Here is a 16,096-nt window from a genome sequence, read left to right on the forward strand (position 1 = left end):
TCGGAGGTGGGTCGTCTCCTCCCTCTTTTGGCCCCTCCCGAATTCTCCCGGTTAGTTTTCAGAGGCAGCACCATGTTCCTTATTGGGACCTCTTGTTGTGAGACAACTCAGGCAAGCGGTTATCATCGTGCCTGGCCAAGGTGGGTGGTTTCGGTCCACAGTTCCTTAACAACTATACATATGTGGATCTGTGTCTGGACTTTTTGGTCCATTTGTCTATTTGCTTATCCTGTGCCAATAACCACACAATCTAATTATTATAGCTTTATAATAGGTCTTGATATCTGGTGGTGTAAGTCCCTCTAGGTTTATTTATTTTTTGCCACCTAGAGTGTGTTGGCATCCTTGCCCTTTGCATACAAATGTAAATTTAATTCAACAGATATTTCCTGAATACATATTTATTATGTGCTAGGCACAGTGATAGATGTTGGGAATATAGCTGTCAATAAAGATAGGCCTGGTCCTTTCCTTTTAGTTGGGAAAGCCATTGAAATGAAGTGAGATGAGAAGAGGGCCTAGGACAGAGCCCTGAGGAACTCAATATTTAAAGTCAGTTAGCAAAGAAGACAGAGAGAGAGAGCGTGTGTGTGCACATGTGGGCAAGCGAGTAAAACCCCAAATATAAGAAAACCAAGAAAGGACAACATGAAGGAAGCCAAGGGAAGAAGGTATATCTAGAAAGTGTGGTCAGTTATGTCAATGTTGCTGCAAGGTCAAGCAAGATAAGACTAACAAAACATCCTTTGGACTTAGCTCTGAATGGCTATTGTGAACTTAATGAAGCAGTTTTTGTGGAGGGGTAGGGTGTGTGTCTTTATTAGATTGTAAACTCTTAGATGGGAGCAAAGTTCCTTGTTTGCTTAGTGCTTAATGAATGTTATTTCATGATGATAATCCAGTGATCTGCATACTGCTGAGCATCATAAAGGTCCAAAATTGTGCTCTATTTTATAACACTTCCCATTCTTGCAGCTGATGAAAAAGTAATTGCTCTTGTAAATGGAGGATAATTTAATACTTACTCAAACCTTGGCTGTTTTATTTATTTTTATTTTTATTTTTTAAATGAACTTTATTTATTTATTTTGGCCGCTCTGCGCAGTGTGTGGGATCTTAGTTCCCTGACCAGGGATCGAACCCTTGCCCCTGCAGTGGAAGCACTGAGTCCCAACCACTGGGCTGCCAGGGAAGTCCCAAACCTTGGCTGTTTTAGATAATCAAAAACTATGCTTCATCCATCCATTCATTTATCCATTTATTCACTTATCAGCAAGGGTACATGGAGCAACCACCAACTACCCGGGACTCATAATCATTGTGCTGGAGATGTAAGTAGGGAAAGAAAGGAAAGAAGGAAGTCTAGAAAAATGTATTTGACTCATGTATATCTCAATGAATTAATTTTGCAAGTGCAATCTCTATTTTTACAGCCTTCCATGACTATTCAAAAGGGGTCTATTGTTAAGCTTTGTGACCTAAAGACAAAATTTCAGAAAATGCTTCCTTTTTGGTTAAATAAAAAACAAGATTTCAGTAGAGAAGTTCTTTGTCTTTGTTAGGGGTCCTCCTATAATTTATTGTTTGCTTGGTATTTACTTACACCTTGGTATATATGTATGAGTCGTTTTCTTTTAAATTTGAGTGCTCATTTTAGGAACGGAAGAGCGGAGATAGTTCATTTTCAAATACAATAAAATTATGTTAAGTATGGGCTGTGCTAATTATTTATTGTCATTTATCAAAGGGTCAGAGGTCAAAGTTTATTTTTCTTCATTGTGAGAATTATTAGTAGACCTGTACTTGGGGTCAGGTGGATTGATAAATGCCCAGGTAAACCATTTTCAAGCACACCTGCGTAACTTAAGAATTTCTACTTTACCAATAAAGTCTTGACATATTAATTTCAAATAATTTTAAAAAACTATTTCTTAAAACAAGTCTTTATAAGGGTTTTATGAGGGGAACTTTTTTGTTTTTGACTTAATTGCAGTACTTGAAAATGTAGAAGTTTGGTAGGTTAGGGAAGTATTCAGGAATAAGATTAGCCATGAGTTGATCTTTACAGACTCTGTAACGTTGGCAGAGGTAAAGCTTTCTTTAGGAAGGTAGAGGAAGAAAAAGAAAAGGGGGGGAATATATGCTAAGTTCACAGTAGGAATAAGAAGATAATTTATTTAGTTCTTTTAAAAAGAGCTTTTGGCAGATTCATTCAAAATGATTTTTTCCTCTTAAATTGTTAGTTTTGTTTTTTTCCTTAGAAACAACTAGAAACAAAGACTAGTAACTGCTGCGAAGTGGTAGTCTCTGGTCATACTACTTTAGTTGTAATTGGTGAAGAGGGGAAATAGAGAAATAAGACAGTTTTAAATGGTGCTTAACATTTTTAGTTCCAAGTCCAATCAGCAGAATCATCAACTGACATTTACTCTGAACCTCTTGGGTGAATGGCACTGAACCAAATCCCACAAGAAATAATATCTTCTGCCTATGTGAGCAAACTGGTAATTGAACTATTGCTCTCAGAAGCTATAGATAATACCAGTTGGTAAGATGTTATGAGATTCCAGCCTTGGAGTTATGAGGTTAAGATAGGAAAAATGTACACCGGAAAAATAAATTTTAGATAGAAACTGTATCTACTTTCTGTCTTGAATAAAGAAGTCACTGCCCTATACAGTGAAACTCTAAACATGTCAAATATATTTTTAATGTTTAACCAAACACTATTTTAGCTTAAAAGGGTTGAATTTTATTTGATTGATCATTGTATGAATAATGCAAGGTAAACTTTCATTTTGACAAGTAAGATAAGGAGGTGAGTTGATTTCTAGCATATGAAGTAGAATCTTGAAGTAAGTGATTTGTGCCTTCATTTCAAATACAAAGAAATCTTGGTGGATAGATAAGATGTCAAAAATTTGTGACTGAAACCTATTTTTAACCTGACCTCCAAGGTTTATATCGTATTTAATATTAAGGTACTTTTCATTTTATAATATTAAGCATGTGTCTTTTAAGTATGGTCAGATTTTAAGTATCTTTCCCTAGTAGTCCGCCTCCTCCCTTCCTTATTCCTCCCCACCCCATCTCTTTTGCTGTGGTAGGGTTCCTATTGCTGGCTACCCAGTCATTACCATTCTAATACCATTTAAGGTAGCTCCGCTGGGTTTCTTTATTTTGAGTCCTAGAATCCAGTTTCTCTTTTAACCTGGCCTCCTAAATCAGTTGACAAACTGGTTTATTTTCCCCCGTGTTCATCTTAACAACTCGTGATTTAGATTGGTTAGGAAGATACAATGTAATCGGGCACAACCTCCTTCCCGTGGAATCAGTATTTTGGAGGCTTCCTCCTTTCCTAGCGGAACATTCTCCAGTCGGGCAGCGGACCTAGCTAAGGACTTCAGCCCCCACAGTTCCCTGTGTGCGCATGCCCTCTCTTCTTACAGTTGTCAAAGTGCTCTTGCCAGAGCGGTCACATAATCAACCTGAAAGAAGAAAATAAATACTGTACACTTTTTAATTTTATCGATCCTTAAAAACTGGACCCTCAAAGGTAACTGCTGCTAAGAATTTGTTACTTGAGATTGGGTGATTGCATGTAGAGGAAGATCTATTGTTTGTGGGGTGGGGGGAGGGGAAGGAGGTATCTATTTCTCGGACTCTGCTGTAAATAAGAAAAAAGAAAAAAAACCCCAACAAACAAAAAACCCACCCAAAGGAACAGACTGTACAAGCAGTTACTGACATTGCATATTAACTTTGTAAATGTTATTTTCATCTATTGCTTATCTTTTGTTTAAAAGGGTCTTATTTATTTATTAAAGATGGGTCTTGACCTTGACAGAGTGAATTTATGCAGGCAGTGAAATTTATGTCTTTAAGAAATGCTGAAAAGAGAAATGGGTGTTCCTGGTATGATAAATTTTTTTAAATTTAATAAATATATTAATATTACTTATAGCCTTAAAATATTCTGAGTCTAGCTTACTTTTTGGCTTTTTTGCTATAGTACAGCATTAATTTTTCCACCACAGATATATAGTTTAAACTGAAGGCATTAACAGCATTGATACAAGCATTGGAAAAGCTGAGTGATATTAAAATTATAATCAAATGCATATTTCGGCCATGATGATATGGCTGTTGTAAAGACAATTCTAGCACACTGGAAGAGACTCAAATCCCAGATTATAATGGTTTACTGCAGCACTGCTTAAACCAAGTATGAAAATGTCTCTTTCTGTGTCCATTTCCTTTGGCAGCAATAGAACTTTGTGCTGTTGTGAATCCAAGCTCTGCTTGCCTCTTTGTCATATTTTACAATACTGATCAAAGCCATTATTTTAGACGAAGGGAGCTAAGGAACACAAAGTCAATCTTAAGTAGGTTTTATTGGTAGTAGCTGGCAATTTGTGATGTGTATTATATTGGGTTGGGTTTTTTGGGGGTGGGGGTCAGGGAGGGAGGAGTAGAAAGGAGAATAAGGTGGCTGTGAAGCTTTTCCTCGAGCCCACTATTTTGTCTATGTATTAAACTTTGAAATGAAAGATTAACCATTTTAAAGATACTCTTTAATAAAACAGTAGAACTACTTTTAATCCCATTTCTTAGTCTGACATATTTTGCTTAATAGTTGAGAGGGGAAGCATAGACATTTTCCAACACATTTATCTTACAACATTTATTATCGTGAGAATGTCCAAAGACAGAACTTCTGTGTGTATCTGAATGCCCTTTACAAGTGTCCTGAGAAAGATGCTTTTCCAAGTATCTGAGTTAATTAACTGCATTAAACATATTAATAACTTTGTTGCAATTATACTGAATCATCATCTAAAAATAATTGTATATTTGGTCATATGCTCCTTGAACACTTCAAAATACTTGTTTTCAGGGTCTTAGCACTGTAATATTCATATATTTAAAACAATGTGCTCTAAGGGACAAGCTAACTCAGTGATAACTGTGTGTATGGAAATCTCCTGGTTTTGAGAGATGACTATTTTCATCCTTGAATGATAAAACATGCTGTATGGCAGAGGTGAATATAGCCCTTCTGTGCGAAATGGAAAATACCATACTCTCCTTATATGGCTAAATGAAGCAGTGATGGCAATGCACTATAATTACAATGTATGAGAATTGGGGACTTTGTACTATGCTATTTTTAACACGTTAGCTAGCATTTGGTAATTCAGGGTCTTCAAACCATAATCTTTCACTGCTAATACTAGTGATAAGAGAATGGATTCTAAATTTGCCAAAGCCTTGTGACCAAGGCAGTAGCAGGAGGATTCAAAAATGAAAAATCTGGCAACCCCAGAATTATCTTGACTTTCTACTTAAATCTCAGAGGGATTTTTTAAAAGCCCCGCCCCCACCCCATCGCATAGTCACAGTCCCCCGCCCCCTCCCTCCGTCCCTCCCTCCTCCCTCCCTCCGCGTGTCTCTCTCTCTCTCTCTCTCTCTCTCTCTCTCTCTCTCTCTCTGACCTTAAATCCAACCAGAACATTTCTTCACTCTGCGGAGAAATTCTCAGGCTCCTGTTGAGACCTGAACCACTGAGATGCCAAAAAAATCTCTTGTGAGGCAGAATTGGAGACGAGAAAATTGGAGAATAAGCAGAAAAACCCTAATCCTTAGAGTAACAAGAAGCAAGCACTTGAAAATGTTTCAGTAGATTTTTACCTCTTTAAAAACAATGTTTTTTTTTTTGTTGTTGTTGTTTGTTTTAATGTCTCCTAACAAAATGGAGTAGCTGCAGCTCCTGGGAGGCCAGAGAATGATTGTGCAGCTGAGTCCTCCTCCTAACAAATGCCAAGGATTTCCTCCCTCGTGGTTCGCTGCTGCTAAATGAAACAATTATCGAGGCAAGAAGGCAGTTTGCTAATCAAGGGGGATAAGACTTCTGTTTCTCTAAAGTGCCGGAGCGGGGGGTAGAAAGGGTCGTGTGCGGTGTCTTTTTAACCTTGCTGAAGGACGCAGCAGTATTTATTGACGTATGCAAATAGCTAGGGGAGGGTGGTGCTTGGGAAAAAACAGGAACCAGAATCGGTTTCTCATTGCAGGGTGAACGCTCTGAGTTCCGGTGAAGGGAAAAGAGACGTGGCGAAATTGCCGTCTTTCTGTCTTATAAGCACATCTCTCACTAATACAGAAAAGGAACCTAGACATCAGAAAGGGTGAAGACGCTCTCAGAGTATTTTTAGAGACCTTGCATGAGCTCCCCACCCGCCCCCCGCCCCCCCCCCCCGCTCCCCCAGCCCGACCTGTTCTTCTAAATGGGAGATTATGGATTTGCATTGCAATTGGCTAATAGCGGTGGCACTGGATTTTCGCAAGTAAAACACCCGCCCGCTTCAGCAAGGGGCATTAACGAACACATTGACAATAACGCGTCTCTCTTTTTTCCCGTTTCAGCTGCGCAAACCATGCAGGATGATTTACTGATGGACAAAAGCAAAACCCAGCCCCAGACCCAGCAGCAGCGGCAGCAGCAGCAGCCCCAGCAGCAGCCCCAGCCCGAGCCCGGCACAGCCGAAGTCCCGTCCACGCCCCTGTCCTCAGAGACCCCCAAGCCGGAGGACAGCAGCGCAGTGCCGGCCCTCAGCCCCGCCGCGGCCCCGCCGGCCCCCAACGGCCCCGACAAGATGCAGATGGAATCGCCGCTCCTGCCGGGCTTGGGTTTCCACCAGCCCCCTCAGCAGCCGCCGCCGCCGCAGGAGCCCGCGGCGCCGGGCGCGTCGCTGTCGCCGTCCTTCGGCAGCACCTGGTCCACGGGCACCACGAACGCGGTAGAGGACAGCTTCTTCCAGGGGATCACGCCAGTCAATGGGACCATGCTCTTCCAGAACTTCCCTCACCACGTCAACCCGGTCTTCGGAGGCACCTTCTCCCCGCAGCTCAGCCTGGCGCAGACCCAGCACCACCAGCAGCCGCCGCCGCCCGCACCGCAGCCCGCGCAGCCCGCGCAGCCCCAGCAGGCGCAGCCCTCGCAGCAGCGCCGGTCGCCCGCCAGCCCCAGCCAGGCGCCCTATGCGCAGAGGGGCGCCGCCGCGGCGTACGGTCACCAGCCCATCATGACCAGCAAGCCGTCCTCGTCCTCGGCTGCCGCGGCCGCTGCGGCCGCCGCGGCCGCTGCCTCGTCCGCGTCGTCCAGCTGGAACACGCACCAGAGCGTGAACGCGGCCTGGAGCGCGCCGTCCAACCCGTGGGGCGGCCTGCAGGCGGGCCGGGACCCTCGCCGGGCGGTCGGCGTGGGCGTGGGCGTGGGCGTCGGGGTACCTTCACCGCTCAACCCCATCTCGCCGCTCAAAAAGCCCTTCTCCAGCAACGTGATCGCGCCGCCCAAGTTCCCCCGCGCGGCTCCGCTCACCTCCAAGTCCTGGATGGAGGATAACGCTTTCCGGACGGACAATGGTAACAATCTGTTGCCATTTCAGGTAATGCTCCAGTGCACCTGCACGCGCCTTTCTTCTCTGCTCCCTTTGCCTTGTTTTCCCTACCATTTAATAGGCCGTTGATTTTTGTTCTCTAAAAAAGGCAGCGATGTCCAACTGCCCTGCCCTTTTCCAGAGCCTTCAGTTCACTGGGGCTGTTCCACGACCGGGGACAAGGGTGGGAGAACACTGTGACTGCTGGAGGAATCGTATATATGCACCCTGACAAGATAGAAAAGAGCCTTTTTCTTTTAGCTTAGTTTTTCCTTCCTCGTGCTTGTGCCTCTTCTTTTGATCTTCTTCGACAAGAAAAGCTGCAAGTGTATGGCAGGGTGCCTACATAGTCCCAGGATGAGTAGGCTGAGATTCCTGTCGTTTTAAGTAGCTACACATTTCACGTTATGCAATCCCGGGCTCAGGATGCCTACTGAAAGCCGTCCACTCCCAAACCACTCTGGCCCCACTCTTAAAGGGGTTAACAGCCCTTGAGTGTTGCTATTTCAGACAGTTGCATACGCTCAATTAAACTAATGTGAACACATGTGTTTATGTCTCGCGAAGGTGCTGGCATCTTTAATAGCAATCAGCATATTGCCCCTGCCGGGAAAATTATGAGTGTGAGATTCCAATAAACACTGGAACTCTATCAGGGACCAGGATGGAAGAGTGGGAATTCTAGGGGTAACCCTTCCTATGTTACCTAGAAAAAGGACTTAGAAATTGTTTTTTCCAGAGGAAAGAGACAATAGGACGCGACCTTCAGAGCCATATTGCAATGGAGACTATTTGCTAGCTAGCGCTGAAATATTTAAAGCTGCAGTGTCCTTCAGTTGGGTTATTTAAGAAGACAGTGCAGATCAATTACACCATCTGAAACTGGGCAAAGTGAAAGTCTTGCAACTTTAATGAAAAATGAGCCTTGTGTCTTGGTGTTAAATGCCAATGAAAAACCCAGGAAGTGCCCCAGACAAAAAGGTTGAATGGAGTGTCCTTATTCTGTTCTCGCTTTCTCATCCAGTGTATGGCCACATCGGTTGGCAGTGTCCTGGACATCTTGAGTTCGAAAGGGGTGGTGAGGGGGAGCGTTCACTGGAGGGCTTTGTTCTCAGGTAAACATTCACCCTTCACTTACAAATTGATTTGGCTATACACTTCCAGGCTCAGTTAAAAAAGAAGGAAGGAGAGAGGAGGGCTTTGGATAAGACCCAGTTTGGATCTTTGGATCCAAGGAAATGAAACAGAAATCCTTTGAGCATTGATGAAAAATGGCAGAACCGACATTTGACAGAGTTAGTTTAAAGCATCAAGTGCAATTGGAGGCTTCATTTTATTGCTCTTTATATTTCAGATGTGATGTTTGGCATGGCTCCCATCCATGAAGGAGGAGATAGGGTTATTAAGAAGCACATGATTCTCTAAACTAGAGCAAGGATTTTTAACCTCAACAGTTCAAGGGGGTCCCTGAAACTCATAAATTATGTGTATGAGGGTTTTTAATGAAATAATCTTAACACATTTTTACAGGGGCCCTTCAGGAATGGAAGAGTTTAATATTAAGGTATATTTCTCCCCATTATTCTAAAGTTTGTTTTAATAAAATGAAGAGACTGCACGCCGGGATTAGATCCCTACAGAAAAGGAGGACTCTGCTTTCTGGAATTTCTTTGTGTGTGTGTGTGTGTATGTGTGTGTGGCGGGGGGCGCTGGACAGGGAGGCTGCATTTGGTAGGAGAGCCCCTCTTTTTCTAATAGTCCGTCTTATTATTCTCATGAGCTCTACCCAAATCCATTCTTAGAGGATAACCTAAAATCTAACAGGGAGGTTTTGGGCCTGGAAACTGATAGTGTAGGCATCAACAGTCTTTTTCTAAGAGTAGAATCTGAATACAACTAGCTTTTGATTATCTCCAGAAATGGGAACTGGGGAGAGATTAAATCCATAAAATTTCCCCCAAACTGATATTGACAAGTAATGTGGGGATTGCCAGTTGTTTCTCAGCAAACCATTTACCAGCCATGCTAATGAGAGCCAGATGGACTGGATTGAGTTTGGAGTCTTGTTTTTTCATCCCTGGTAGTGCTATTGAGTAGGGAAAGATGGCCAAAAGATTTGTAGGAGGAGAGATTTAATTGAAAATTGAGCTTTATAAATTTGGCCTCAGGAAGAATTACATGGACTTTATGTCTCATTTCTTTTTCTTACTTAAAATGGAGCTTCAGGATTTTGAAGCAATATTAGAACCAGAGTAGGAATAACCTGGCTGTGTTTTGGCTTGGAAAATTATCAGACTTGGTTTGTGTTGATAAGCATATTAAGTTTAAAAAACCAAAAACAACTTGAGTCTTGTGTGCAGAATTTTACATGTTTATATATTTATTTAAATCATTTTTCTACAAAAGAGAAAATAACTTAAGTAGCTTCTAATGACTTTTTAAAAAATTATTTTGACAAATAAGATTTTTTTCTTTAAATCTAGGACTGTATTTCACAGAATACCAACTTTTTTATTTCAGATTCTTTGAGCTAAAAGGGGCTTTCAACAGTAGTAGTGATGTACTCTAATGTATCATAATATTAAAAAAAAATCCATTACCCACCCCCAGCAGTGCTGCTTCACTCTCTTTTGCCAACCCACACAATAGAATTTTTGGAGCTTTATTTCTGTGGTTTATATTGTGAAAGCAATAGCTGTATTTGAATGTGATTTTTCAAACTGCACGTGCTTTCTTATGCCCTTCCCTTAATTCTAACAAAGTTGATTGGTTTCTCTGGGTTGGGGTGGCTGCTTCCTTAGGGATTACTTGTATCTAAAAGCCAGCTCATTTCTATAAATAAGGAAAGTGAGGTCCTAAGAGAAAATGGCATAACTTAGGTAATAACTCTTCTAGTTTTGTTGATGTGTGTCCTCAACTTCCTTGTAGCTCTAGTGCTGTCAGGTAGACTTCATTTATGTCAGGTTCTCTTTGGGCTCCATTCAAAGGGACTTACTTATGGAACTGTCTCATGAGATTCTCTATCTGGCTCTTAGTGATGTACCATCCACCAACTCAAAAGCAGTGAGGAGGCTTCCCTGGTGGCACAGTGGTTAAGAATCCGCCTGCCAGTGCAGGGGCCACGGGTTCGAGCCCTGGTCCGGGATCCCACATGCCGCGGAGCAGCTAAGCCTGTGCGCCACAACTACTGAGCCTGCGCTCTAGAGCCCGTGAGCCACAACTACTGAGCCCATGCCCCACAACTACTGAAGCCTGCGTGCCTAGAGGCCATGCTCCGCAACAAGAGAAGCTGCCGCAATGAGAAGCCTGCGCACCGCAACGAAGAGTAGCCCCCGCTCGCCGCAACTAGAGAAAGCCCGCACAGCAACGAAGACCCAAGACAGCCAAAAATAAATAAATTTATATTAAAAAAATTTTTTAAAAATCAGTGAGGTACCCCACCTGGGGTATTATACATATGCTTCATTCTCTATTTGTATAAGACAGAGAAGCTTAGGTTTGTAAAAGGACTAGAACAGAGGTATTTTCTATATGTAGTGAATTTCGGTTTAAATAGTGTTGTTGTCCAGAGAAGTTTAGAAGGGACTTTTGAGAGCACCTATTCCACTACTCTGCTCATTTTCCAGAAGAGGAAATCAAAGTCCAAATACGTGAAATGACTTGCTCAAGTTCAGGTGGGTAGTTTCTATCAGAAGCAGACTTTGGAGGCAGATTGCCTAGGTTCACATCTCAACGCTGTCAGTTCCTGGGTTTGTAATCTTGTGCAAATTATGTGTGTATGTTGACCCTCAATTTTGTCATCTGTAAAATGGGAATAATAATAATTACTTGCTTCATAGGAGTTCAGATAAGAAACTGCATGTAAAGTGCTTAGCCCAGTACTTGGCCCATAGTAAAGTACCATATAAATGTTGAGTTATGATTATTGTTATTATAATGGTGGCCAGAGGCTCTGCGTGATCTTCTCTTAGTATGGATTACTGCTTTTTCATCCCACGCAATCTGAAAAACCCCAAACTTCTATGTAATGTTATTTAGTCTTTTTTTTTCTGTCTGGAGGTACCCCCTGGTTACTGTAACAACGTGATAATCCACCATTTACCTATGACCTGGGCCCTTTGCTAAGCACTTTACATGTAGTTTCTTATTGGAACTCCTTTAAGGTAGAGGACTATTATTACCCTCATTATCCTGACAAAGAAATTTAGGGTTAGTGCATTTACATTATTTCCTCATCATCACACAGCCAGTAACTGGCAGAGTTGGGATTTGAACCCAGGAGATCTGCCTCCAGAGCCAGTGAACATCAGTTAACAGTGCAGTGTAGAAGCAGGAGACTGGGCGGCATCTATACTTGACCTTATGATATACCCTGGAGATTGTGTTGTTAAAATATATTTTATTGAGAGGAACAGAGGAAGAAAAATATAGTGCCCATACATATACTAGATTCAACAGTAGTCAATATACTCCCCTATTTATTTATTTACTTATCTATGTATTTTTGAATTTGTATTTTTGGAAAAAAATTCAAATTATGTTCTGCTTTCTCTCTGCGTTTCTGCCTTTATCCCGCCCCTCTTTTCCTACCCCAAGTTGAAAGCCACTGTATAGATTTTATATTTTCTGGCATAAGTCTGCTTAAATGTAATTTAGTGTTGATTGTGCTGGTGGGTTATCTATAACAGAGAAAGAAATTCCTTACATGAATTCATGGGAATATAAATTATTTTGAAAAATAAATATGCCTATTCATAATAAATTTTGAAGAAACATCAGTGTTTTCAACCAGCCTAGGCTCCTTCTTTTGGAACCATCTTTTCAGGAAGTAATATAAATTGTCTAGTTTATGCTTGCTTTTGAATAAGGATACTATGACCTAGATTTAAAACTAGAGACTCTTCTGTAGTTGATTTCTTAACTACTGCTCCAATGCAAAACCACTTAAAGTCCACCCAACTCTACAAACTGTTTCAGAACTTATTGTAGCGTGGTTAATATGTATGCCAGCAAAGCCACATTATCTATATTCTATTTAAAAGAGATATTGATTAGGAAATATTAGAAAGTTTTCTATGCTACTGAAAACATTTATCTAATATAATCTGTTTACTTTAAAATTGCATGTTGAAAAGTACTTAGCTTTAAACTCTTCATGACCTTGCGGCAAGTTGATATAAAAATATGCTCTCAGAAATGTAATGTGTTTAGATATCCTCTAAGACACAAATTTCTGCTTAAATAGCTTTCTCCACTGGTTGGCCTATTTTGCTGTCTTTCAAGGGCTGCACAAGGTGTAATGCTCATCCATTTGGAAGGTGTCATTGCTCAGGTGGTTTTTGGAGTGTTTTGATCTGCAAGTGTCAAAAGATTATGACTTTGTTACTACAATATGAAAAATCTGATGCAGCCATGTGGATTTTACTGAGGAAAGGAATGGAGGGGAGTATAGAGTAGTGGACAGCCCATGAAGCTTGGAACGAGGAAGACACTGGTTGAAGCCTCAGCTCTGTCACTGGTGATTGGAGTCAAGTCATTTAGTCCATGTTTCTTTTTCCAAGAAGTCTGCAAAAATGGAGAGAGAGAGAGCCTATCTTCTGGGTTTGCTTTGAGAATGTATACAAAATGTTCAAAAAATTAGATACTGTTATGACTCTTAAATGCCTGCCTAACCACCAGTAATTAGAGACAGTTCGAGTTTAATAGAGGAAATATTTGTTGATAGCTAGTAGTCCAGGATTAAATGCTAGTTGATGACATCTGGAAGTGGAGAAGGCCTAGAAAGATGTGTCCAGCAGGGATGGAAGAGCAATGAAAGGCTATTTGTATGTTATGGTGACTGCCTGTCCTAGAAAGCCAGTCATAGTGCTCTGAAAGTTAGGGAGTATAGAGTTAGTCACAAGGATGGTGTATGTTTGTAACTACCTGCTTCTGCCATGGCTGACTCACCAATGCAAATGTGAGATTTTGGTAGTTCTGGAGCTCCAAAGGCTCTGATTTGAAGTTCCTTATCACCACTTCCCTGAAGACCATGCCTGACTCTCTGTAGAGGCCAGCATGGTTGTCAGAGATAGAATTCAGTATAGAGGCCCAAGTTTGGATCTTGAGAGTTGAGGAATATAATATAGCCACAGCTTCAAAGGTGCTTTCCTGGGGAGATTGCTGTGCTTGCAGTAGTAGCCAGCCTTAACAAGGAATTTTCTGCAACTGGTCCTTATACCTTGTACATGGCTTGTTCTCTGGGGGTTCTGTTATGCTTCAGTTCTTTTACATTTAGTTTTCATATCCTTCAGTGTTCATTACAGGTGCTAGGCATGTAAACTTAATGTGAAACCATTGTAATATTTTGACTTAACTTGATGTGGAAAAGTACTAGTGAGGGCCTCCCTGGTGGCGCAAGTGGTTGGGAGTCCGCCTGCCGATGCAGGGGATACGGGTTCGTGCCCCGGTCTGGGAGGATCCCATATGCCGCGGGGCGGCTGGGCCCGTGAGCCATGGCCGCTGAGCCTGCGCATCCGGAGCCTGCGCGTCCGGAGCCTGTGCTCCGCAACGGGGGAGGCCACAACAGTGAGAGGCCCGCATACCGCAAAAAAAAAAAAAAGAAAAAAAAAAAAAAAGAAAAGTACTAGTGAATTAAAATAATACAATAAATTAGCATCTTAGAATCAACACCACTTTTCTTTCCCCAGAAGCACTATTATATAATTCTCAAAAATAATGACTATATATATGATATGAATCCTTGTTGGCAGTCTTCAGAGGAGAGGAACAGAAATGGGTACCAAACAGCCTTTATATCATTTGAAGTGATCATAGAATAAATGTACACAGAGGGAAGGAAACTTTGTGTACTGATATTGTGTGGTTAAGACTGTTGTACAGCCAAATATCTTCATTCTTCAAGTGTTCAAACTTATTTCAAAGGCAAGATCAAATTCAAGAGAGAAAATGTAACTCCCTATCTTTAGTAATTCAGTTCAACGAATTAAATGGCCAGTGCCACCAACTGAACCAGTGTCTAGAAGTTCATGAGCACTTGACACTTAGTAGGTGCTCATTACATGAATGACTAAACATTTAAATACAAGTTGCTATAGTTTTGTCCTTTCTATAATACAGTATATTTAACATTTTCAAGACAGATTCTCCACTATAGCATTTCTTTACAAGATGTTCACAAAATATGGAAACATAGGTGAATGTACAGAATGTTATAAAGGACATCTTCAATTTGTAAGAATAGAAAATATCTGGCTTTTCAGACTTTATGGACAGCCCATAGTTTCTAGGCTGTGACTCTGTTTGTACTTTGGTATGCTAAGAAGTAAGCAGCGTTCTTCCTTTGACATTAGAGATTTTGGCAACCAGTAGATGGGAACATTAACTTGTATCCTATGAGTTAAATTTTTCTTTACCTCTTCACTGTTGATCATCTCGTTCTTGTGGAGTTAACTTACCCTGTCATGGTGGTCTCTTTTATTCCTGTCTTCCCAAATCAAGTTATTAATACTGGAAGTGATCAGAATGAGGGTCAGAATAATTCTGACAATAATACTTAGAAATATTAAGGTGACAATGCTTTGGTCTAAGAGGTTGACAAAGAGTAGGTTATAGTAGGCCCATTCAGCTAGTCATTCGTTTGAAGATTGTGAGATTGGAAAGCAGAGATGTAAAGGGCAAAAGACTTTCTATCTTAAATATATGGTAGAGTTTGGGGACTAGCTAGGGATTTAAATACTTCAGAGGAAACATTTTAGTGATCTGACACTCTAACCCCCTACTCAAAGTCCAGGAGACCCAGTTCTTAGGTTTCAGAGAGGCAGCAATTAAAAAGGACAAGAAGTGAATGTGCCCAGAAGCACCTCTCTTTTGCAATCTGCCGTGGAAAATTTCCTTTCCTCTTTTGGACTAGAGAAATATAAACTAGATATGCAGGGGATTAAAAATAGTGAAGACCAGTGAGGTTTATGAATAAAGATTGTGGGGAAAGGCTGAGAGACAGTTTTTGGAGCATGAATCTTTTTTTTTTATGTGTTTGCATTTGATTTTATGGGTAAGCTAGCGAACTTTTTGCCACGTTGTTTAAAGTGGTTGTAATCAATAGTAGAATCCTGAGTTCAGATACACAGTTAAGAAGGATAGCCTAAGCGGTATTTTTGTTAAGCACATATCTATTACAGGATTCCCTGATCAAAGGGGTAGGATTTACATTAAGTATCTTTTGGCATCATCATTCGCAGTCATAATCCATGTAGTCCAGCTTTTGGGTGTTGTATTATTTTTGATGTATTCTCCAAATAGATTCAGCTAACAAATACATGGGACTCTGCATGTCAAGCACTGGCCTCACCCTTTGCACATAAATTATCTTATTTAATCCTTACACGTTCTTGTGAATTAGGAATTATCATCCTACTTGAGACTCAGAGAATAATATCACCTGACTAGTAAGGTGACAGGAGGAATGGAAATATAGGTCTTTAGACTCGTTGTCCAGTTCTCTCATTTTATTATACCCGCTTGCCTCTTATCAGTTACCACCTTTCAGTGTGTCTTTGATGTTACACTCTTTCCCCAGATCTTCCCTGATTCCCCTCATCCCACGTTGTCTTTATAGCACTTGTTACTGTGTGAAGTGAGCTGCATTTGTGTGTTTGTTT

General features: G+C 41.2%; 1 protein-coding gene across 3 annotated transcripts in view; it reads left to right on the forward strand.

Annotated features, from left to right (window-relative positions):
- The window catches only part of CPEB3 (cytoplasmic polyadenylation element binding protein 3), a 180,263-nt gene that overhangs the window by 22,729 nt on the left and 141,438 nt on the right, over positions 1–16,096 (forward strand). For 2 of the 3 annotated variants that reach the window (XM_060114311.1, XM_060114505.1), the window contains exons 1-2: positions 3,473–3,556; positions 6,424–7,445. In XM_060114311.1, coding sequence (XP_059970294.1) covers positions 6,435–7,445 — 1,011 coding nt within the window. In that variant the 5' untranslated portion in view covers positions 3,473–3,556; positions 6,424–6,434. Of the gene's footprint in view, positions 1–3,472; positions 3,557–6,423; positions 7,446–16,096 lie in introns of those variants that run through there. The other variant, XM_060114405.1, reaches the window with a different exon arrangement.

This window comes from Mesoplodon densirostris, chromosome 1 (genome assembly GCF_025265405.1).
Source record: "Mesoplodon densirostris isolate mMesDen1 chromosome 1, mMesDen1 primary haplotype, whole genome shotgun sequence".
Lineage (NCBI taxonomy): Eukaryota > Metazoa > Chordata > Mammalia > Artiodactyla > Ziphiidae > Mesoplodon > Mesoplodon densirostris.